General features: G+C 39.3%; 1 protein-coding gene across 1 annotated transcript; it reads left to right on the top strand.

Annotated features, from left to right (window-relative positions):
* The first annotated feature begins 1,864 nt into the window (after positions 1-1,864).
* exo1 (exonuclease 1) lies at positions 1,865-19,995 on the top strand. Its single transcript, XM_088351259.1, has 14 exons — positions 1,865-1,987; positions 5,572-5,747; positions 5,818-5,937; positions 6,212-6,335; positions 8,071-8,208; positions 10,465-10,677; positions 12,597-12,784; positions 12,905-13,010; positions 15,568-15,778; positions 16,150-16,336; positions 18,742-19,252; positions 19,329-19,388; positions 19,452-19,624; positions 19,752-19,995. Exons 2-14 carry the CDS (start codon positions 5,587-5,589, stop codon positions 19,825-19,827), a joined length of 2,268 nt encoding a protein of 755 aa, XP_088207385.1. The 5' UTR covers positions 1,865-1,987; positions 5,572-5,586; the 3' UTR covers positions 19,828-19,995.
* Positions 19,996-20,283: the final 288 nt, after the last annotated feature.

Below are 20,283 nucleotides of genomic sequence, written 5' to 3'. Positions count from 1 at the left end.
AGGCCGGGAGCTGGATTTGAACCCACTCAGGAGGTTCCCACGACCTCAGAACTGTGCCGCACACGCGCTAACCACTGCGCCGCCGTGCTGCCTAATTTTGAATGATATTGTCTATAAAAAAAATAATCAAAAAAGCGTTTTGAAGATATTATCTGCTCATTTTGTAGCAATGATATAGCAACCAAGACAATATGTTCTTCTCATGTCCAGTTATACAAATGTTCTGGCAAGATATTCTGAGTAAAACAGGTACAAATGTTTTAGCTTTATATTTATTTTATCTGTTTTAAAAATGATCAACTCTGTGTTACTGTTTCACGCCAATTTTGTTTGTAATGATGCAATGTTGATTAAAATACGTTTCAAAATGTATTGATGCTGTCCCTTTTACCGTGATCAGTGGTTTTGATAACGTATTAAAGTAAGATTCTGACATTTAAAAATGTTTTTTAATATTGAAGGATTTTATACATTTTACTATAAAGGATTTTATACGATTAAATACAAGTTACATTTATTGAGTGTAATGAAGATTTAGGCTGAAGTTCAATGACAGGTCACGCTGATCCGAATGCGGAATGTTTTGGCTGGGGAATTTTGATAATAGGACTCTTGACGGGGGACGGCAGGCGATGTTTGGAGAACAAGGCCCTGATGACGTAAAAACGCTCTCCTGTATTGAGTTTCTCCAGACATCGAGGCGAGGAGGTGGACCCCACGTGGGGGGTTTCCTGGCACGCCCATGGGAGGAGCCGGCACACCAGCTTGCGGAAAAAACGTGGTGAGAGGAAAAAAGGCAGAAGATCGAGAGAGGAGACTCGACGGAGACTCGAGCGACACTAATTCGGTTAATTCGATGAAGTTCACTAAGCTTAATTATTTAAGAAATTAAATCTGCCCTCGTGTGGAAATGTCAGTCTCTTGTTCATGTTTCCATCAAGAAACGAGCATGCATTGTTAGGAGAATGTAGGTTGTGTTTGATTAATGGAGTCAGATAACTAATTTGAAAAATTTGGTAAATGATACATTTTTAATATTAAATTCCCAACAATATTATTTTTATTGTGGGCAGCACGGCACAGTTCATGTCATGCGAACCTCCTGCGTGGGTTCAAATCCAGCTCCAGACTTCCTGTGCGGAGTTTGTATGTTCTCCCCGTGCTTGCGTGGGTTTTCTCCAGGCACTCCGGTTTCCTCCCACATTCCAAAAACATGCCTTTCAGGGGAATTGGCCGGTCCAAATTGTCCCTAGGTGTGAATGAGCGAGTGAGTTGTCTGTCCCTGTGTGCCCTGCGATTGGCTGGCAACCAGTTCAGGGTGTCCCCTGCCCACTGCCCGATGAATGCTGGGATGGGCTCCAGCACCCCTGCGACCCTACTGAGGATAAGCGGTGCAGCTAATGAGATGAGATTATTTTTATTTCTCTGTAGTCACATGTTGTTGTCGTTGACATTTGTCCTTTTTCCTCTGAAGAAAGAAAAAAGGGAAATGGAGAAAGGGAAAGAAAAGGGTAAAGAAAGCAAAGAACGAAACCAAAGAGAAAAAGACGAAAACGGAAAAAAATACTATTCCCTCCCTTTTCTTTTCTTTCATTTGTATTTTAATTTTTTCTCGAGTTATACTTTTTGTCCCATTTTAGAAATTCATATCAAACTGGGTGCTTTATGCACTAATTAGCAACAAAAAGTAGCTCTCAGTTGGATAAAGATTTGAGACCCGTGATTTTGAGTGAAACCACTGTTGAAATCCGGACAATAAATCAATTTTTTCGAATAGTCTCACCTTCGTGAATGGCATTGCAAGATGGCCGCCGGTGGCTTCATTTAACTCAACCGGAAGTAGGTAGTGTTCCTTTTTGATGACGTCACACTCGACGCACCCCTTCTCACTTTGCCTACAGTTTGGCGGTAAAACTGAACGTGCTTTTTGTCTTCCTAGTGCGTTAAAACCAGCCACGGACCGAAACAAGAATTAGCTCCAAAAGAGGTGAGGTTTCATCGGTCTTTTAATTCTGGCAAATGAACACCGTAATTTTTCAATTTTGCGTCGAAAACACGCTGTAATGGTACCTAAAGTTGACACCGTTTTTTTTACATCTCAAAACATTGTAACTTTCATTCTATAATTTCTGAAACTATGATGGCTTTTTTGCTTTTAATGGGGTTTGTTGTTAACATTTCCATACAAAGCATGTTTTTTATTCTTCACATCGTTAACTGGTTCCTACAAAACTAGCTGTCATTACTCTCATTACTCCAAGTTTCCAATGGATCACAAAAACACCATAAATTGTCTACCAACTTCAAATCAAACTGCATTGTGCATATCCATAGTGGTGTGATGCACATTTGAATGATTTAGGAAGTAGTCCTGATGTCATCAAGGTTTGATTACTTATCTGAAAGCAGTCTCAACTATAGACCTATTTGAATAAGAATACAGAGGTGCCTCAGGTTTCATACGTAATCCTTTCCACGTTGGCAGTCAACGTCTGAATGTGTTTTTCTCATATGAAATAATGGTAAACTCATTAATCCGTTCTAGGCCAAATGAAAAATCATTTTTTTTCCCAATAAAATATGTATCCAACCTGCAATGTAGTCCTAAACAGTATATAATACTGATGGATACCTGTGTTAAAACAATAAAAAATATGAACGCAATATAACAAATTTTCACCATTGTAACACTGGACTCCACGATGGTCTCCTTGTTTTTTGCGAAAGTCAAAATCAAAGACTCAGTTAAGTGGTACTATTAGCAAAAATAAAAAAATGCAAGCACTATTCTTGTGTGTACTTAATATATCCTTTTTTCAATGCTCGTAAATACTGTCTTTCTTGCTGCCTTCGTTTTCTTCTTGGGAGACACAATGAAGGGTTTGAAACCAAAGGGCAATTACAAGGGTTAATGAAGATAATACTGGAAATAAAAATCCAAACAGATCACAAAATGTAACGTCAATGTAACGTCTGAAAATTCCCAAATTCACAAAATAATAAAAGTTAAGCGAACACTGGTCGTAGGTCCTTTGGATGCTGAATAGGAAAGAAAGCAGTTCCAAAGAATCAACGCATGGGGTTCGGCTTGATTCGACTGCCTAAGCACTCTTTTGGCTCGATGCAAACCATTTAGAACACAGGTGTCAAACAGGCGGCCCGCGGGCCAGATCAGGCCCGCTAAGGGATCGAATCTGGCCCGCGAGACAACACTCAGAGAAGCGCAAGAGGAAAACAGGCTGCAGGTTGAAATATGTCCACTTGATGTTGCCAAAGCCAGGTGCCTCTCACACTGTACTTGTATTTTTCTCTCTTTGTGTCTCTCTCTCTGTCTCTCTTTCTCTCTTCCACACCTTTTCTCCCACTCTCTGTCTTTTTCACTGTCTGTGTCTCTGTTTTTCTCTTCCTTTGTTGCTCCTTGTCTTTCTCTCTCTGTCTTATTAACTTATTTTGCTCTAACTTAATTGTTTCCTTTTCTCTCTGTCTCTCTCTCTCTCTCTGTCTCTCTCTCTGTCTCTCTGTGTCTCTCTGTGTCTCTCTGTGTCTCTATGTCTCTCTTTGTCTCTGTCTCTGTGTCTCTCTCTCTGTCTCTCTCTTTCACTCTCTGTCTCTCTCTCTCTCTCTGTCTCTCTCTTTCACTCTCTCTCTCTCTCTCTCTGTCTCTCTGTCTCTGTCTCTTTCACTCTCTGTGACCCTTTGTTGCTCTTTGTCTCTTTCTCTCTCTGTGTCTTTCTCTCTTCCTACCCTTTGCGCTTTCTTTTCTCTTTTCTCTCCTTTTGTCTTTCTATTTCTCTCTGGATTTCTTTCTTCCTCCTTTTCTTTTCCCCCTCTCTCATGACTTTTTATCTTTTATTTCTCATGTTCTCTCCCTCTCTCTCTTTCTTTCTTTGTCCCGCCCTCTCTTTTTCCCTCCCTCTTTCTCTTATTTCTTTATCTCTCTTTTTCTTTCTCTTTAATCTACTAGTCCGGCCCCCGACAGAATGTTTGTTCTATCGTGTGGCCCCCGAGTTAAAATGAGTTTGACACCCCTGATTTAGAAGCATGATTGGCCCAAAACAAAGGCAATTATTTCTTAAATTTATGTTAAGGGTTAGGTTGGATGAGAGCAAAGGTGTTTGAAAGCTGAGGTTACACTGATTTTGTAATGAAGATGTCTCTGGAATCTACATTATTTTTGTATCGGAAAGTTGGTTCATTTTTACAAAGTTCTACTTTGTGAAATTCCCCTTAAATGCTGTATTGTAAATTATATTCATGCAATAGCGGCAATTACGTGAGTTAAAAAATTAAAATGCCTACAGGAAATTCGGCATCACAATAAATACACTCGGCACCTTTAAACAAAGGCTTGAAGTTTCTATTCTCTAGCTTATGAATGACCTATATTTCCTGTTGACGATATCTGTGTATTATTTGTTATTGCAACGTCCATTGCAGCCTGGTCATCCTGGAAGAGGGATGACCTCATGTGCGGTCCCTTTTCAAGGTTTCTTCATTTTCCTCATGTTGAGGTTTTTGAGTTTTTCCTTGCCCTTGTGTAGGTTTTAGATCAGGGGATGGTGTCATAATAGTCTGTGGTTTGCAATAATCTGTGGTCTGTGCAGCCCTTTCTCCTTGAATGAATGCATGAATGAATGAAAACTTTATTTCGAAAATTATAAAATTAAAACAGTGACTCAACAACAAAAATAATGTTAACATAACATGTTCGAGAAGGGGTAGTAAAAAGCAGACGCTTATTTTCCCTACCCCTTCATCTTCCTTATTAATAACATTTTACAGATAGCTCCTCTTTGTGTCTAAATATAACAAAATTTCACGGATATACATATTACATAGGTCGGATATCTATAATTATAATAATAACAATAGTCACATATTTTATCCACTAATCATCGTCGTATCCATCTATTGATGTTATAATGCTACTAGTCACTAAATATCATTGTGACACCAATGATAATAACAACAGTAGCAATAATAACAGTTATGATATAATAATAGTAACAAGAACAACAAGCTTAACTATAGTTGTAAACGCAGTATTTCCAATCTCTAGTATCACTCATACCCCATTTTCTTCATCGCTGTATTCTGCCAGTAATGTTTTTTTGTATTTAAATTTGAACACGTGAATAGTTGGACGTTGTTTGATCTCTCATCTTGTAAATTGTTCCAAAGTTTGACTCCACACACAGACACACACATACTTTTCCTGGTGGTTCTCACCTTTGGGACTTTGAATTTACTACAGCCCCTTAAGTTATAACTTCCCTCTTTCCGAGTGAATCATTTTTGGATGTTTTCTGGCACTATGTTTTTGTTGAGCTTAAATAGGTCATTGTGTAAGGACTATACAAATAAACATGACTTGACTGAGGTAACCCCAAAAATTCAAGTCATTTGGTCTCACCAATAGGACATTTCTATAGGCGCCACTAAATCCGTTTACAGGGATTTCAGCCAAAAGTAGCTGCTTAGATGTATCGTCCAAAACACCATGTTTAATTAAGCACTTTCTAAAGATGTAATGGAAAATGATACACACTGATTTTCTTATTTGTGTTTCAGCGATTTTTTTGAAAAATGGGCATTCCTGGCCTTCTGCAATTCATCAAAGATGCAGGAGAGCCAATCAATATGAGAAAATACAAAGGCCAGACGGTGGCTGTAGATACGTATTGTTGGCTCCATAAAGGAGCGTTTTCATGTGCAGAGAAGCTTGCTAAAGGAGAACCAACTGATCAGTAAGAGTATTTATAAAAACATCTTTATATGTATTGAGGTTTGCACTTATTTTGTGATTTTGACTTCTAGGTATGTATGGTACTGTATGAAATATTTGGACATGTTGTTCTCTTTTGACGTGAAACCGATACTCGTGTTCGATGGACGAAATCTACCGTCAAAACGAGAAGTGGAAAAGGCTCGGAGAGAGTGAGTTTCAACTTTACACTAGTACAACCATTAGTAGGTTTAACCACTGTTCACTTTACAATACTTAAAAACCAAGCAGCATCTGTTATTCCTGAGGCGTTTTTTTGTGTGGATTGTCTTTTCGGCGTTTAGTTCACTGTTGGGTGTAGATGTTGTTTTCTTGCCCTTCGTTAACAGATAGAAAATAATTAACTTGTAAAAACTGTTAAGTGGTATAAACATTTTTTTGAGAGCTCACATCTATACCTTCACTGTTCAATTATGTATGCCCCAGGCGTCGAGAATCCAATCTTCAAAAAGGCCGGCAACTGCTTCGGGATGGCAAACTTTCCGAGGCCAGAGATTGTTTTAACCGGTGTATCAACATCACTCCATCAATGGCTCATAGTCTCATTAAGGTGAGTACGGTACAGACACTGCCCTACTTACGAGCAAGACGGTCGTTCATAAGTTGAATTTGTTCGTAAGTTGCTTCAGTGCAATATTTTGTATGTTTAAGGTGTATCCAAGTATGTTTAAGGCATGTATAAGTAACCTGTATTGTTTTGTACTAAAGAAAAACGTTTATTAAAATAAAATGCTCGCTAAAGATACATAAAGTTGAAATTAACTTACTTTAGGAAGATGGGCTTCAAGAGGGCCTCCTCCATGGTAGAAAGTGGCCGAAAATAAGCGATCCAACCGTTTTCTCAACCGCATCAAGCTTTCTTATTCCACTTTTATTTAAAAAGAAACAGCTCGCCTCCGCTTTACACTTCACACCAACCGTATTAAATGGATACACAGATATTAAACAATAAATATGTCAAAGTTCTTATTCGCGGTGGAGATATAGTATAGAAGCGAATTTCTTCTTCGGGGTGGATGCTGGGTGACCTCTCACAGCGCCACACGGTGGAAAGAAGCACTACAGTACTGTCCTATGCTCGGAAAAAGGTGCACACAGTACAAAATCAAACTTACAGCAATGTCCAAGTATTTTTCGATATCCCGAAAAAAAATGTTTGTATCTACCGTTTTTCGCAAGTAGGGGAGTGTCTGTATTGTTTTTAATCTGGTATATCTCCCTTGCACTTTTCGGATTATGATTTTTTGCTATAAAAAAAAAAAATCAATCTGTGATAGTGAATAACTTTTCAAATATAATTTATAATAATCTAAGTTCAGAAATGGAGCTTGAATATCAATAAACAATGACAGTGGGAGAGTTTTATCAAAGGGGATTGAAACTTTCCGCCCATCATTCATCTGTTTGGATTTGTTTTCCCAGTATAATTTTCATTAACCCTTGTAATTGACCCTTGGTTTCCAAGTAATACTACCAAACACGCACAATTTGATGCAGTATTATTAATGCCATCAGTCTTTGGTTGTGTTACTGCTGAATATTTAATCACAATTCATATTTTATCCAGCTTATTTATCCTCAAACATTTTCAAATATCCAATGACCTTTTAAAACAAGCTACTCCGACAAATCTATTTGTTTTTTTGACATGTTGCTCCTGAAAGTGCTCTAAAAAGGCTAAAATTACAACAAAAAGACTTGGACAATCATTTTTGTTTTTTTTTAACGGAAAAGTCAGTGTGACTCCCTCTGAACCGGGTTAAAAAGTAGAGAAGATAAACAGCTCCTTAGCGTTTCCCTAATGATCAGTTTAGTTTTGTAGACACTCGAAAATCAGAAGAGAAGACATCAATGAATTTTAAACATGCAGAGAGAATAGGAGAGGACTGTACAAAACCCTTAAGTTGTGGAAATAGAACCTGCTCCACCTGAACAGTTTTTATTATGATTATCCTAGGTTACAAAACATAAAAAAAACCTTAAAAGTGTGGAAATCAAACAAAATATTGTTGGCCAATAGTGATAATGATGTTAACCGTGTCCAAACTCTCGATAATAGTCAATCTAAAGAATAACAGTGAGCAATAGTTGTCAAGAACAACCCAACATGCAATTTTTAAGACCAGGATTTTTATCAGGCTTTTCTTATTATTCAACTTTAAGAAATCACTAAATGTAACGTGACCCTTCTAATTTCATATGTATTTGATTACAGAAAAAACTGACTGGAATCAATACAATGCTGTAATGTGAAGTCATTTGCGTGAGTTGTTTTGTGGTCGTAGTCCGCGAGGGCCAGGGGAGTCGACTGTATCGTGGCCCCGTATGAAGCCGATGCTCAACTGGCCTATCTGACAAAGACTGGTTTGGCTCATGCAGTCATCACGGAAGACTCTGACCTTCTGGCTTTTGGCTGTAAAAAGGTATGGAAATGAAGAACAAATAATGAAGATGGGAATTCTTTTTCTACATCAACTACTTTGATACTGTCACAATCTTTGGTAGATTTGTTAACAAAAACAAAAAAAGAGAGTTCATCCCAGGGATACAGTGACCCCCACCGTACGCCATTTTTGGTCTGTGGTGTGGGATAAGATGTTTTTTTTGGCCCATCTTTATGGCATTTTACCCACTATAAGATATTAACAATTTGTTTTACGTAAACAAAAACATAGAAAATTCTGCCGTGTTGGTACCAATGTAAAGTTGCGTCTCCAGGATGGATATCTGGTATTTGTTGAAATATAAAATACTGGTCTGCTGTTGGTTTGTGTCACGACATCATGAAAATGCTGAAATGCTATTGGCTGAACTACCTCCCTCAATGCCTTTCTCTTCATTCTGATCATGATATTGTGTGGTTCATAAAGATTTTGGGAGTCGGTGATACAATACTGTATTTTTTGCACTGTAAGTATAATGGCTGCACGATTAACCGAAATCTAATTAACATTGCGATGTGACGTGCGATTGTGTAATCGTATGACACCTGTTCTTTTTCGAGCACTTATAGAGAGCAACGCTAAAAAAGCTCCCCAGAAGAGGGCGCTGTTTACTTAAATTGAACCCTTTAACGATCCTGGAGAATTCACATAAAAATGACAGTCCTAGACATTCCCTAAGTAATTTTAATGCCCTTGTTGAACCGTTTGGAGAACCTGGACGGTTTTGGTCTCTTTTGAAAAGAAACACTCAAGTTTTTTCCCTAACTGAAAAAAATCACTGCAACTGCTACTAACATATAATACCGGTAGTCTAAGTTACAACACAAGGAAATAGCAGGCTTTTTATGTTCGGCTGAATTTCTTTTTTTTTTTTTTGTTGCCATTGCAAGCAAGATGAGTGTGGCATAGGCATCTTAGCTGGAAAGCTACTGGGACAATAGCGTGAAGCCCAACCTGGTCCCAGGTCAAAGTTGATCACCATCTGAAAGTCTAAACATTAGTATTTTATCAATTTTTCTAAGGTGTATGTCTAGGAGTGACTGGTGACATCAAACAGTCTGACGGCCCTGTCACTAGTATTAACACTTGAAGTGTGAGTATGTTAGAAGTGACAATATTGGATAAATTGAGAAATGAAATTGTGAGAGACAGAACTGGAGTAGTAGTGGAACTGAGCAAGCGTGTGGATAAGAGAGTACTCGGTTGTTTTGGACACTTGGAGAGGATAGATGAGGAGCGAATGTTGAAGAGGATTTACAAACCAGAAGTAAATGGAAGAAGACCAAGAGGAACGCCGCGATTGACGTGGATGGAAGGTGTTATGAGTGCTCTTAAGGAAAGCGGTCTGAATAGAATGGAAGCTGGAGCTCTTGTTGGTGATAGAAATGAGTGGAGAGGTGTTGTAAAAGAATAGTGGGATGTTTGGACGCATTCTAAGGGATGGGCACACCTGTATGATGTGGCAGGGGTAAACCAGTGAAAGCTGTCGGGCCCTGCTGTTGAACAGAAGAGTGTGTTGTCTCACCCTGACCCGAGTGACATGGCCGCTTTCTTGTGTCCCGTTTCATCTGGAGGGACGACAGCATGACCAACTTGGGTGCCGAGGTGCTTAGTTTGTTTGGGTATTGCGTTTTTTTTTGTGTGTGTTTTTTGCTCCTTATTCCCTTTTTTATTTGTTTTTTGTGTGTGTGTTTGTCTTGCCGTCGGTCACCCCTCTTGAGGGATATGACCTGGGTAGATAGATAGAATTAACGACTCCATTCATTCCACTCTCGAAGGATCCGATGCACTGGTAGCTCGTGCATCCAAAGGTTAAGTACTTACAAAAATCACAAAATTGGCACAGAAAATGCACTTTTCTTGTAAAATCAAAAATCACATCGCCATTCCAATACTTGTCTGAAAAATCGCAGTTTATTTATTTATTTTTTTTTTTTCAAAATCGTGCATCCCTAGTAAATATTTGCCAAGCCTTTCAGTGATATTAAAGGGGAAAGCAACAAACATGATAAGCATGGAATATGAGATTTTGATTATTACATGCGTAGAAGGCACACAAAACCCTATCTAACCAATCACCAACCAGGATTATTATTAAAAAATAGAGGCAATTAAAGAAGAAAATCCTTTAAGGGCAATCCTTGCTAGTAGAAGTTTTCAAGTCCGTTTCATTTTTCGTCCGCTGTCCCCGTCTCCTCCCCCTCTCTGTATTCACCTGCTACTCCACTCCACCAGGTGATCCTGAAAATGGACAAGCAGGGTAATGGCCTAGAGATAGACCAGAGTAACCTGGGTCGATGTCGCTCTCTGGGCAACGTTTTCACGGAAGAGAAGTTCCGTTATATGTGCATCCTCTCCGGCTGTGACTACCTGGCCTCTTTGCATGGAATTGGCCTGGGCAAGGCCTGCAAGCTGCTAAGACTGGCAAAAGATCCCGATATCCTTAAGGTGAGATCCATTTCAGTGAACCTGATCGGCTTTGCACATGTATTAAAAAATTGGTGGTGGTGATGGCATAGAGTGGGAAACAAATAGAATCAGGAATGAAAGCCATTCCATTTGTTTTTTTTTTGCAACTTCTCATTGTGATCATACCCAAATTCTAAACATGAATGGGACAAAGTTTCAATTATTTTTTACATTTTATTTTGGTGTAAGAACGTTTTTCCTTTTACAATCTTTGTACCACAATTCTAAAGTTTGTGATTGTATTTCAGTTACTTGATGCATACTTTAAATCTCAGGGGTCACCAGCCTGGTCCCCGCAGGCACCGGATAGCCACCTAAGAACACTTGTGTAGGCCATAGACCGGCTCTGAAAATAGCTCAACAGTGAGGGTCCATTGTGATTTTTAGGAAAATTGAAATCACTGACATTATCAGTACCTTTAAAGGGGCCGTGTGTATTTTTTTACCGCTAGGTGATTTTTTTTTATGGTGTAATTCAACCGAAAACGAGTTCTAAAAAACACAAGGAAGTACACAAACTACGGAGACTTAGTGACCAAAAAGAACCATTTACTTCTCCTTTTTTGCCCCGACCTTTTCAAAGATTTTGGGTACCCAATGCAGAAAGATGTCAATTATGTCTGCTCCCTTGTTGTGTAAAATAAATGGTAATTCTTCGACCAATGAGTATTTCATAATGCATGTTTGTCTGATAATTTAGTGTATTTCCCTTATTAGTTAATCAATATAGGTTTTTTTTTTTTTTTTTTTTTTTTTTTTTTTTTTTTGCTGTTTTGGTGAATAAAGTTTTTCTAACCACTAGAGGCACTAAATAATACACAATGTATCTTTACCATGACCATTTCTTCTTTTTTTTTCTTCTTTTTTTACTTTGCCTATTATTTATACTAGGTAGAAGTCTTTGTGGTTGACTTAGACCATTTTAACTGTACATCTAATAATTAGACCTGATAATAACATAAACATAGTAATAACTTGATAAGTTATTTTATCAAACCGGTAGCTACCCGTGCTAATCGGTTAAAAAAAAAAAGGTAGGCCACAGCTTCAAGAGGGTAAGTGTCAAGGTTAAAAATTAAGATTGTATTAGAATAAAGGAAAGAACACACTCTGAGTTGGAAATTGAGTTTCCATCGGAGGTGCGTGCTTCCAAGATTGGCTCAGGGAGGAACCACACTCCCCAGATGGCTAGAGACTCATTTATTTGGGAACACCGACATGAAACTTCACATCTGATTGGCTTAACCGAGATCACGAGATTCCATAAAACTAATCTGATTGGTTTAGACAGAAAACACATGTTTAAATGAAGTGAATAATGCTAGTCGCTAGATGGCGTGTGCGCATAATAAATGAGCAGTAAGGAAAGTGAAACTTGATAACACAAAGGTACAATTTGTCACTGTAAGAAGAGAGGAATCTAGGGAGGAAAGCTCTTCCCCGCACTTCCCAGCACCAAAGCGAAAGCCATCTTGATTCATAGTTAGCAGGCCCAAGCAGGATATATTTGTTGCAAGAATACGAACAGCGCCTGGATAATATAGTCTTTGGCTTCTTTAAGGTACTTTTGAGGATAACATCATACAAAGGCACATGAAACTATAATTAAACTATAATTTCCCTGACAGTAAGTGACCCCAGGTATGTTTTTTTTCTTTCTAATATATAATATATAACTATAATTTCCCTTACAGTAAGGATCCTAGGTATGTTTTTTTCTTTCTAATTTTTCATTTAAATCTGTCTGAGTTTAATACTGTGTTTTTAGCAGCACATTCTGATTTGCTGTCAATTTCAGACTTTATTAGTTCGTTTGAAATCCTCCCTGGTTGGAAACGGAACAACTTCTGCACAAGTATTTTGTCTTGATATTTGGTCAAATTTGTGTTTGGTGTCAGGTGATCAAGAAAATGGGCCAGTATTTAAAGATGGATCTGGTTGTCCCTCAAGAGTACATCGACGGATTTGTCAGAGCCAACCAGACCTTCCTTTATCAGTTGGTGTTTGATCCTGTCCAGAGGAAGCTTGTCCCCCTCAACCCGTACGAGGATGGCGTCACCCCAGCCAAGCTCACCTTTGCCGGAGTGTACCCTTTTTATAGGATCTAAGTTTTTAATTTATTTTTGATGCAATTTTGAGAACGCTCAATGTCTCTGTAGTTTTAATCACAAATCCAGCACGTGTACCTTAACATGAATCCATATAGACCGGTAGGAGATGACAATACAGCCTTGCAGATGGCTCTCGGGAACCTTGATATCAACACAATGGAGAAAATTGATGACTTCAACCCTGACAGTCTCATGAAACAGGTACTCAATTTTCTGCACTATATGCTGGAAATGTGAAAGTGCGCCTTATATACCACAAAATACGGTGGATTAGTTTGGAAATACACACAATATAAATACTTTTGTGTTACTACTGGAAATTTTACAGTATACTACTGTATTTTCATTGATTAATCGAAAAACATCGTTAACAATAATCGCTTAGCATTGTATGTAAGAGAGCCAACCTTTTACGACTAGATAACCTATGACACAGATGACTTATAAAAAGGCATTTAATTTGATTTCTGTTTTTACTCATGGTACCGGAAACAAATGTTGGAAAATGGAGAATACAAAGATTTCACCCTGAAAGAAAGAAATAAACCACAAAGTCCAATTAATCCTCTGATACACCGTGGAGTTGTTTTTCTTGTCATGCTTTTTTGCATTTATTGATATTTTTCAAAGCTTTAGGGACTTGGGTTGTGATGTGGCTGCAGTTGGTGGAATGGAGTGCGAGGCATTGCACAGAGTGAATCAGGGAAGCAAGGTTTTGGGTGCCCTGAGGAGAGTGATGAGCAACAAGAGTATGAGTATGGATGTTAAGAGGGCACTGTATGAGAGTCTGATTCATGCTGACTGTGTTGTATGGTGCAGAGACTTGGAGCCTGAACACAGATTTGAGAAGGAAATTAAATGTTTTTGAGATGAAGTGTTTGAGGAGTATGTTAGGCGTGACAAGATTGGATAGATTAAGAAATGAAATTGTGAGAGACAGAACTGGAGTAGTAGTGGAACTGAGCAAGCGTGTGGATAAGAGAGTACTCTGTTGGTTTGGACACATGGAGAGGATGGATGAGGAGCGAATGTTGAAGAGCATCTACAGAGCAGAAGTAAATGGAAGGAGACCAAGAGGAAGGCAGCGGTTGACGTGGATGGATGGTGTTATGAGTGCATTGCAGGAAAGAGGTCTGAATGTAGTGGAAGCTAGAGCTTTTGTTGGTGATAGGTATGAGTGGAGAGGTGTTGTAAAAGGATAGTGGGATGTTTGGACGTGTTCTAAGGGATGGGCAGGGTACCTGTATGATGCGGCAGGGGTAAACCAGTGAAAGCTGTCGGGCCCTGCTGTTGAACAGAAGAGTGTGTTGTGTCACCCTGTACCGTTTCATCTAGAGGGAGGAAAGCATGACCAACTTGGATGCCGAGGTGCTTAACTTGTTTAGGTATTTGGGCATTTGGGTTGGCCATGGTCTAAAGGTTTTTGTGTGTGTTTTTTGCAATGTTTCCCTTTTTATTTTCTTTTTCTTTTCTTTTCCTTGTTATTGTATGTGTTTGTCTTGCTGTCGGTCACCCCTCTTGAGGGATATGACCCAGGTAAATAGATAGATTTTGAGGTCTCAATATAATGGAAGCTAGAGCTCTTGTTGGTGATAGGAAGGAGTGGAGAGGTGTTGTGAAAGGATAGTGGGATTGTGGACTCGTTCTAAAGGATGGGCTGGGCACCCTTATGATCCGGCAGGGGTAAACCAGTGAAAGCTGTCGGGCCCTGCTGTTTTTTGTGTCCCGTTTCATCTGGAGGGACGAAAGCATGACCAACTTAGGTGCCGAGGTGCCTAACTTCTTTGGGTGTTTGGGCATTCAGGTTGGCCATGGTCCAAAAATGTTTGCGTGTTTTTTTACCCTTTATTTTCTCTGTTTTTGAGGGATATGACCAAGGTAGATAGATAGATAGATATTTTTCAGGATGACTTTTATTTTTTCCCATTCTCCCAACATTTGTTTCTGGGACCATAAGTAAAAACAGTGTGATAATGAGATACAATCGAATGCCCTTTCTTACGTCATCTGTATCACTGTTTGTCTAGTGAAGTGTCGACGCTCTCGAGTATGGTCAGCGATGTTTTTCGATGGATAAATAAATTCAGTCTGATTCATTAGCCGATACACCAAAGTGTCCTTTCCTTCGTCTTGCTTTTTTTGCATTTATTTACATTTTTCAGCACGACTTTGTGTTTTCTCTATTCTCTAACATTGGTTTCCAGCACCGTTAGTAAAAAAAGACCTTTTTCTAATGACCAATTATTGCACACACAGTGAGTGTATGAAAATCACAACAGTTAAACCCAAATAAATACGGTTCATTCCATGTGCCTTATACATGAGAAAATACTATTTTGAGGTTTTTGAGTTTTTCCTTGCCCTCATGTTGGTTCCAGATCACGGGATGGTGTAATAATAGTCTGAAATAATAGTCTGTGCAATAACCTGTGCAGCCCTTTGAGACTCTTTGTGATTAAGGGCTATACACATAAAAATGACTTGACTTAAACCAGTTCACCTTTTATAGTGCTGGAAGTACGGTAATTGGGGATGCGAGTTCTGTACATTTACAAAAACTGGAAATTCTTACTCAATGGTGCAAGGACAACATTTCATGATTTCAGCAAGATAGACCACAACCCTGAGCAGGATAAGCAATTTTCTTAACTCCAGTAGTTCTGGGACTCTCCTACCCCAAAGGCATTGAGATGGAAAAAACAGGTTCTTGTGTTGTGTGCTTTGCTTATGTTTGATGCATTCACAAATTTCTCCACAGCCTGCAAAACATCGCACTTCCGGCTGGAACGAGAGTCGCGTTCCAAGCGTCAGTATTTGGAAAGGCGGCCTGAAGGCGATGCCTATTGCATCAGCCCCGCCAGAAAATTCCCCTGACAGGCCTCCAACCACAAGGGGGAAGGAGAGAGTCGTCAGTCTGGCTGGTTTCAGGCTGGCCTGCAAAAGTATACAAGTGAAGAGACCGCGAGAAGGTGAGACAGTCTCGGGAAAAGCAAGAGAAAAATTGTTCTCAAATGGGATACTATAGCCTAAATACAACATTTACCCTATTATTTTACCTGATTTATAGACTCAGATTTAATTAAATTTAAATTTAAAACTTTTATAAAAAATAGGGAAAAAAATAGTCTGTTAGTTTTTGCATTAATTGAGCTGGCATTGTTTTATTTTTTTTCATTAGATTGCATCATTTTTTTTTTTTACATTTTTGCCAGTTACTCTGCTTTTCATGCACTTCGTTATAACTTGCTTCTATTTATGTATGCACTCTAAGGTCAGCCAAAATCAACCACAATCTTGAACAGGATAAGCAATTTTTGTAACTCCTTTCTCCCCGCTACAGACTGCGTGCTATCCGATCAAGATGTTCTGCAGCAATACAACTTCAGTTTAAAGCGATCCAAGTCAAATCAGGAGTCTGAGAAGAAGTCATCACCGGTCGGCCAGCCACGTCCACGTAACTGCTTCGCCACATTGCTGCAGAAGAGGAACCGGGACGTTGATGATGGTGACCAGGCTCTCAGTAGCAGGTGCTTGAGCGATTATAATCTTCCAGTTTATCTTTATCATGCATTAGGACCATTCAAGATAAGTAGTACAGTGGAACCTCAGTTCTCGACCATAATCCGTTCCAGAACCCTGTTTGAAAACCGATTTGTCCGATCACGGAAATCATTTTTCTCATTAAAAAGAATGTAAATCGTTTTAATCCGTTCCAACACCCTGAATGTTTACCATGAATGTTTAACGTAAACATGAAGCTAACCCAGGCTAATCGTATGTTCGCGTTAGCGTAATCTTCCGTACGAAAGATTACGCTAACATGAACGTGTAAAAAAAAAAAAAATCAAGTCGTTTACAGGTCATTTAGCACCACAAGTGGCTAGCGCTTCATTGGAAAGGGGGCTCCGTTCCAACACCCTGAATTTTGGGCTCAGTTCCAACACCCTGAATGTTTACCTCGAATCATAAAGCTAACCCAGGCTAATCGTACGTTCGCGTTATCGTAATCTTCCATACGAAAGATTACGCTAACACGAACGTGTAAAAAAAAAAGATAGAAGAAAAGAATTATGAATAGGATTTCCTACCTTTGTGGTGGTCAGCAGAAGGCGCATGCTGTATTCCCTGGCAAGATCGGAAACTCTCACACCTCTTTCATATTTAGCTATTATGTCTTTCTTAAAGGCAATAGTTGTACGAACAACCTTTCTTTTTTCACCTGTCCTGCTTGCACCGACCTTCTTCGGAGGCATAGTTAGGGGCTAAAACACTCCGTTCACCGATATTCAAAGCGAAAGCAAAAAGAGGCAAGTGCGCACGTGATAACAGTTGGTCACGAGGGGTGGGGGCGATCTACACGATCTACACCCGTACGCCGCTCAGCATCGCACTCTAGCGTACGCACTCAGGCATTACCGGCGTTCGAACTCCGAATTTTTGACCGAACAGCGAAGCAAGAATTTCTCGAAATTTTTGGTCGAACTCCGATTCGTTCGAACCAAGAGGCGTTCGAAAACCGAGGTTCCACTGTAGTTCAAATAGACAAGGCAGCATGCAGCTTAATGTAGTGCGGTCAAACACAACACCCCAAGGTCAGGGGAAGAACTTAAAAACGAATGTAGAGTTGATGGGACATGCTGATATTTTATTACATGGAGACATCACCTCCCAAACAAGCGTCATCGACCAATCAAGATCTTGCACTTTTATAGACCAGGACCCAGTGGGCATGGTCATTGGGTTAGAGATCGTGCCTTCTCTGGTTAAATCCAGTGATCATGGCTCTGATTGGTAGACCATATTAACAGTTTTATTTATTATCTTATTTATCCTACTGTCCGCTTGCAGTTTTTTTGTTATCTTGTTTATGAAAGAGTCATAATTCATGTTATGAGGGATTACTTTTGGCCCCTCTTTTCAGAAGAACCCACATATTTAATATTTGGCAATATCTACCAAAACGATGTTAAGAAATTGTTTAAAATGAAAAACAATACAAAAAAACAAGACTTGGATTTTTTTAGGATTATAATGAAGTAGAGACTAAAACTGAACATGAACACCTTTTTCATAACATGAACTAGAAATACGAACCGCTATAAATATATACAAAAAAACGTTTTGCTCTCTCAGTATCCAATGGATGCATTGGATGCGATGCATATTTCACTGACCCTGAATCCTCCCCAGTATAGGGGAGGATGGGGTTCAGCAATATCCACCCTAAAAGATATATTATTTGTCTTGAAGGAAGGTGATACATTGAAACAATACTGTACAACAAATTGGAAAAATATCAGCCGATAAAAACTTAAAATGTATAATAGAAAAATTATAGATACCTATAAAATAAAAACTTTTGAACATAAAGTCATGTTCAAAAGATTCAAAAAATTGTTTTTTTATTGGTTTAAGATAGCAAAAGATACTTTACTTAGTCTGGTTCAAGATCGATCTGCTCCATACAATCGTGCTCCTTCATTCAACCCTTCCCTACAAATGACTGAGAGATTATTGTGGAAAGTTGCTCCCACCTTGTGGGTGTTTTGGAGAACTATTTTGATATAATTTCATTGAAGTCAAGGGTTTTATCAAAGGCGCGCCTTCTCGTCTATAAGGGACCATTTCAATTTTCTATTTTAGCTCAACGGTTACGGACTTACAGTAATTTAAATGGCACTTGTCAATTGGGGGCGCCGGCGCCCCCATGGTAATTGAAGGCAATGAAACACTCATCTGAAGCAGACTGCCCTTCAAAACAATTTTTTGGGAACTGTTTGGCATGCACTTGAGCAACCTAACTGAACTCTCACTGGAACCAGATGCTCCCTAACTCTACAGACACATTTCAGAACAGACAAATGAATACAATTTCATACATGAATCCTATCGTTACAATTATCAACAATAACCTCACGTGTGTTTCTCATAGATTCTTCAGCAATTCCAGTTCAGCTGTTGGCAGTATTAAGGAAACAACTCGGGTAGATTTTGGACATTGTGTGGTGGCCAAAGCGACAAGCCCGACCGAGCAAACATCAGCCCCCAGCGTTCAGGTCAATAACGAAGACGAAGGCTCAGAAGGCCCAGAAATCCCATCTTTGGAAACACCCAGTCCACCTCCTTCTCCGGGTAGCACTCCGCCCAGCTCTGGAAGTCAGGGTCTCAGGCTTTTTAACTGGTCAAAAAGTTCTCCAGATGAATCGAGGAGCCCCAAGTGTAGCTCAGGCTTGGACACCCTGAAGCAGTTCAAGTACAAGAGGGATAGTTTGCCCATATCGGTTAAATCCTCCATTTGCAGCAATCAAAAAGGGGAGGATATTCTCAAAGACTCTCTTCCTTCCCAGGAAAGCGCATATTTTACTCAATCTCAGCCTTCTTTTGAGTCATTAAACAAAGACATTGAATCCAACCGTGGCCACAACGCTTTCAATCCGGTGCCTGTAAGTTGGAACACATTCACGATTGACAAATTGCACGATTTTGCTTTTGGAATGCCGGAATTTTATGTTCTCCCAGGAAACCGACTTGAAAGGAGATTCAGAGTCAGAGCGTGTGAGCCCCTCAAACAAAGGAAAGGTGAGTTTATTCATTTACTATATTTAAAGAAAAATATATTTCTCATTTTCTCATTACCTCTAGGTCAGCGTTCTCGTAAAGCCTAAATTCAGCAGTCCAAGTCACGCTAAGAAAGTCAAAGGATTGGGCCCAGCAAGAGCCAGCGGACTGAGGAAGAAATCCGCCTCAAACAGTGAGAACAATCCTTCGGTCCAGTCTACCATCAGCAGTCTGTGGAAGAATTACAGCTTTAAAAAGTATGTTTTCTCTTATTTCTGAGTATTTAGTGAGGGTTGATTCACATCTAAAGTGTTCTCCACTTCCCCACTGACTTTTGTTATTGTTTTAAAAATGCTGATGTTTGGATGTGGGTTTTTATTTCAGAGATCCTCAAAAGATGACATCTTGCAAAAAAGGAGAGCCGATGTCTGCGCTGCAAGGCAATCTATTGGCTAGTTGAAGGCAGAAAAACTTGAGGATCCTCTACTGTAGAGTTGACATGGTGCTGCTTGGAACCTTTTTTAATTTTATTATTGTATACTGATGTAGACTAAATGGTCGATTTTGGGTTGAACGGAAGTATTGCTTGTGAGAGTACAGAATGAATATTAAATCGTACTTGACTGAAGGGGTGCTCTGAAATTTGATTCAGTTTTGCTTCTTTGTTTTTATCTTCCGCGACACATTGGTGGAAAAGGACTATGACATGACACTGTGTTTTCATTTTACCAGTGTCTGAAATAATGTCTGCCCGTGCATCTTTTATGTTGGGCGTACAACTTACAAAACGTCTTCGCCCGGGTGGCCGACAACTTTTTCAAGAAAAAAAAATCTTTCGTGTTTTTTGTTGTTGTTTTTTTTTCCAATCCAACGTTTGCTTTATTCCGATTTTTGTAATCTTTGTACGGTTTGGAAA

This window comes from Urocampus carinirostris, chromosome 13 (genome assembly GCF_059441175.1).
Source record: "Urocampus carinirostris isolate Australia breed hairy pipefish chromosome 13, RoL_Ucar_1.0, whole genome shotgun sequence".
NCBI classification, from domain to species: Eukaryota; Metazoa; Chordata; class Actinopteri; order Syngnathiformes; family Syngnathidae; genus Urocampus; species Urocampus carinirostris.
This window is presented reverse-complemented; position numbering and strand designations above follow the sequence as displayed.

Excerpts from the sequence above, each read along its gene's own strand:
- exo1 (XM_088351259.1), top strand. The coding sequence starts at position 5,587 with ATGGGCATTCCTGGCCTTCTGCAATTCATCAAAGATGCAGGAGAGCCA. Across the intron at positions 6,336-8,070 it reads TGGCTCATAGTCTCATTAAG|TCCGCGAGGGCCAGGGGAGT; the intron begins GTGAGTACGGTA and ends TTGTGGTCGTAG. Across the intron at positions 19,253-19,328 it reads ACGCTTTCAATCCGGTGCCT|GAAACCGACTTGAAAGGAGA; the intron begins GTAAGTTGGAAC and ends ATGTTCTCCCAG.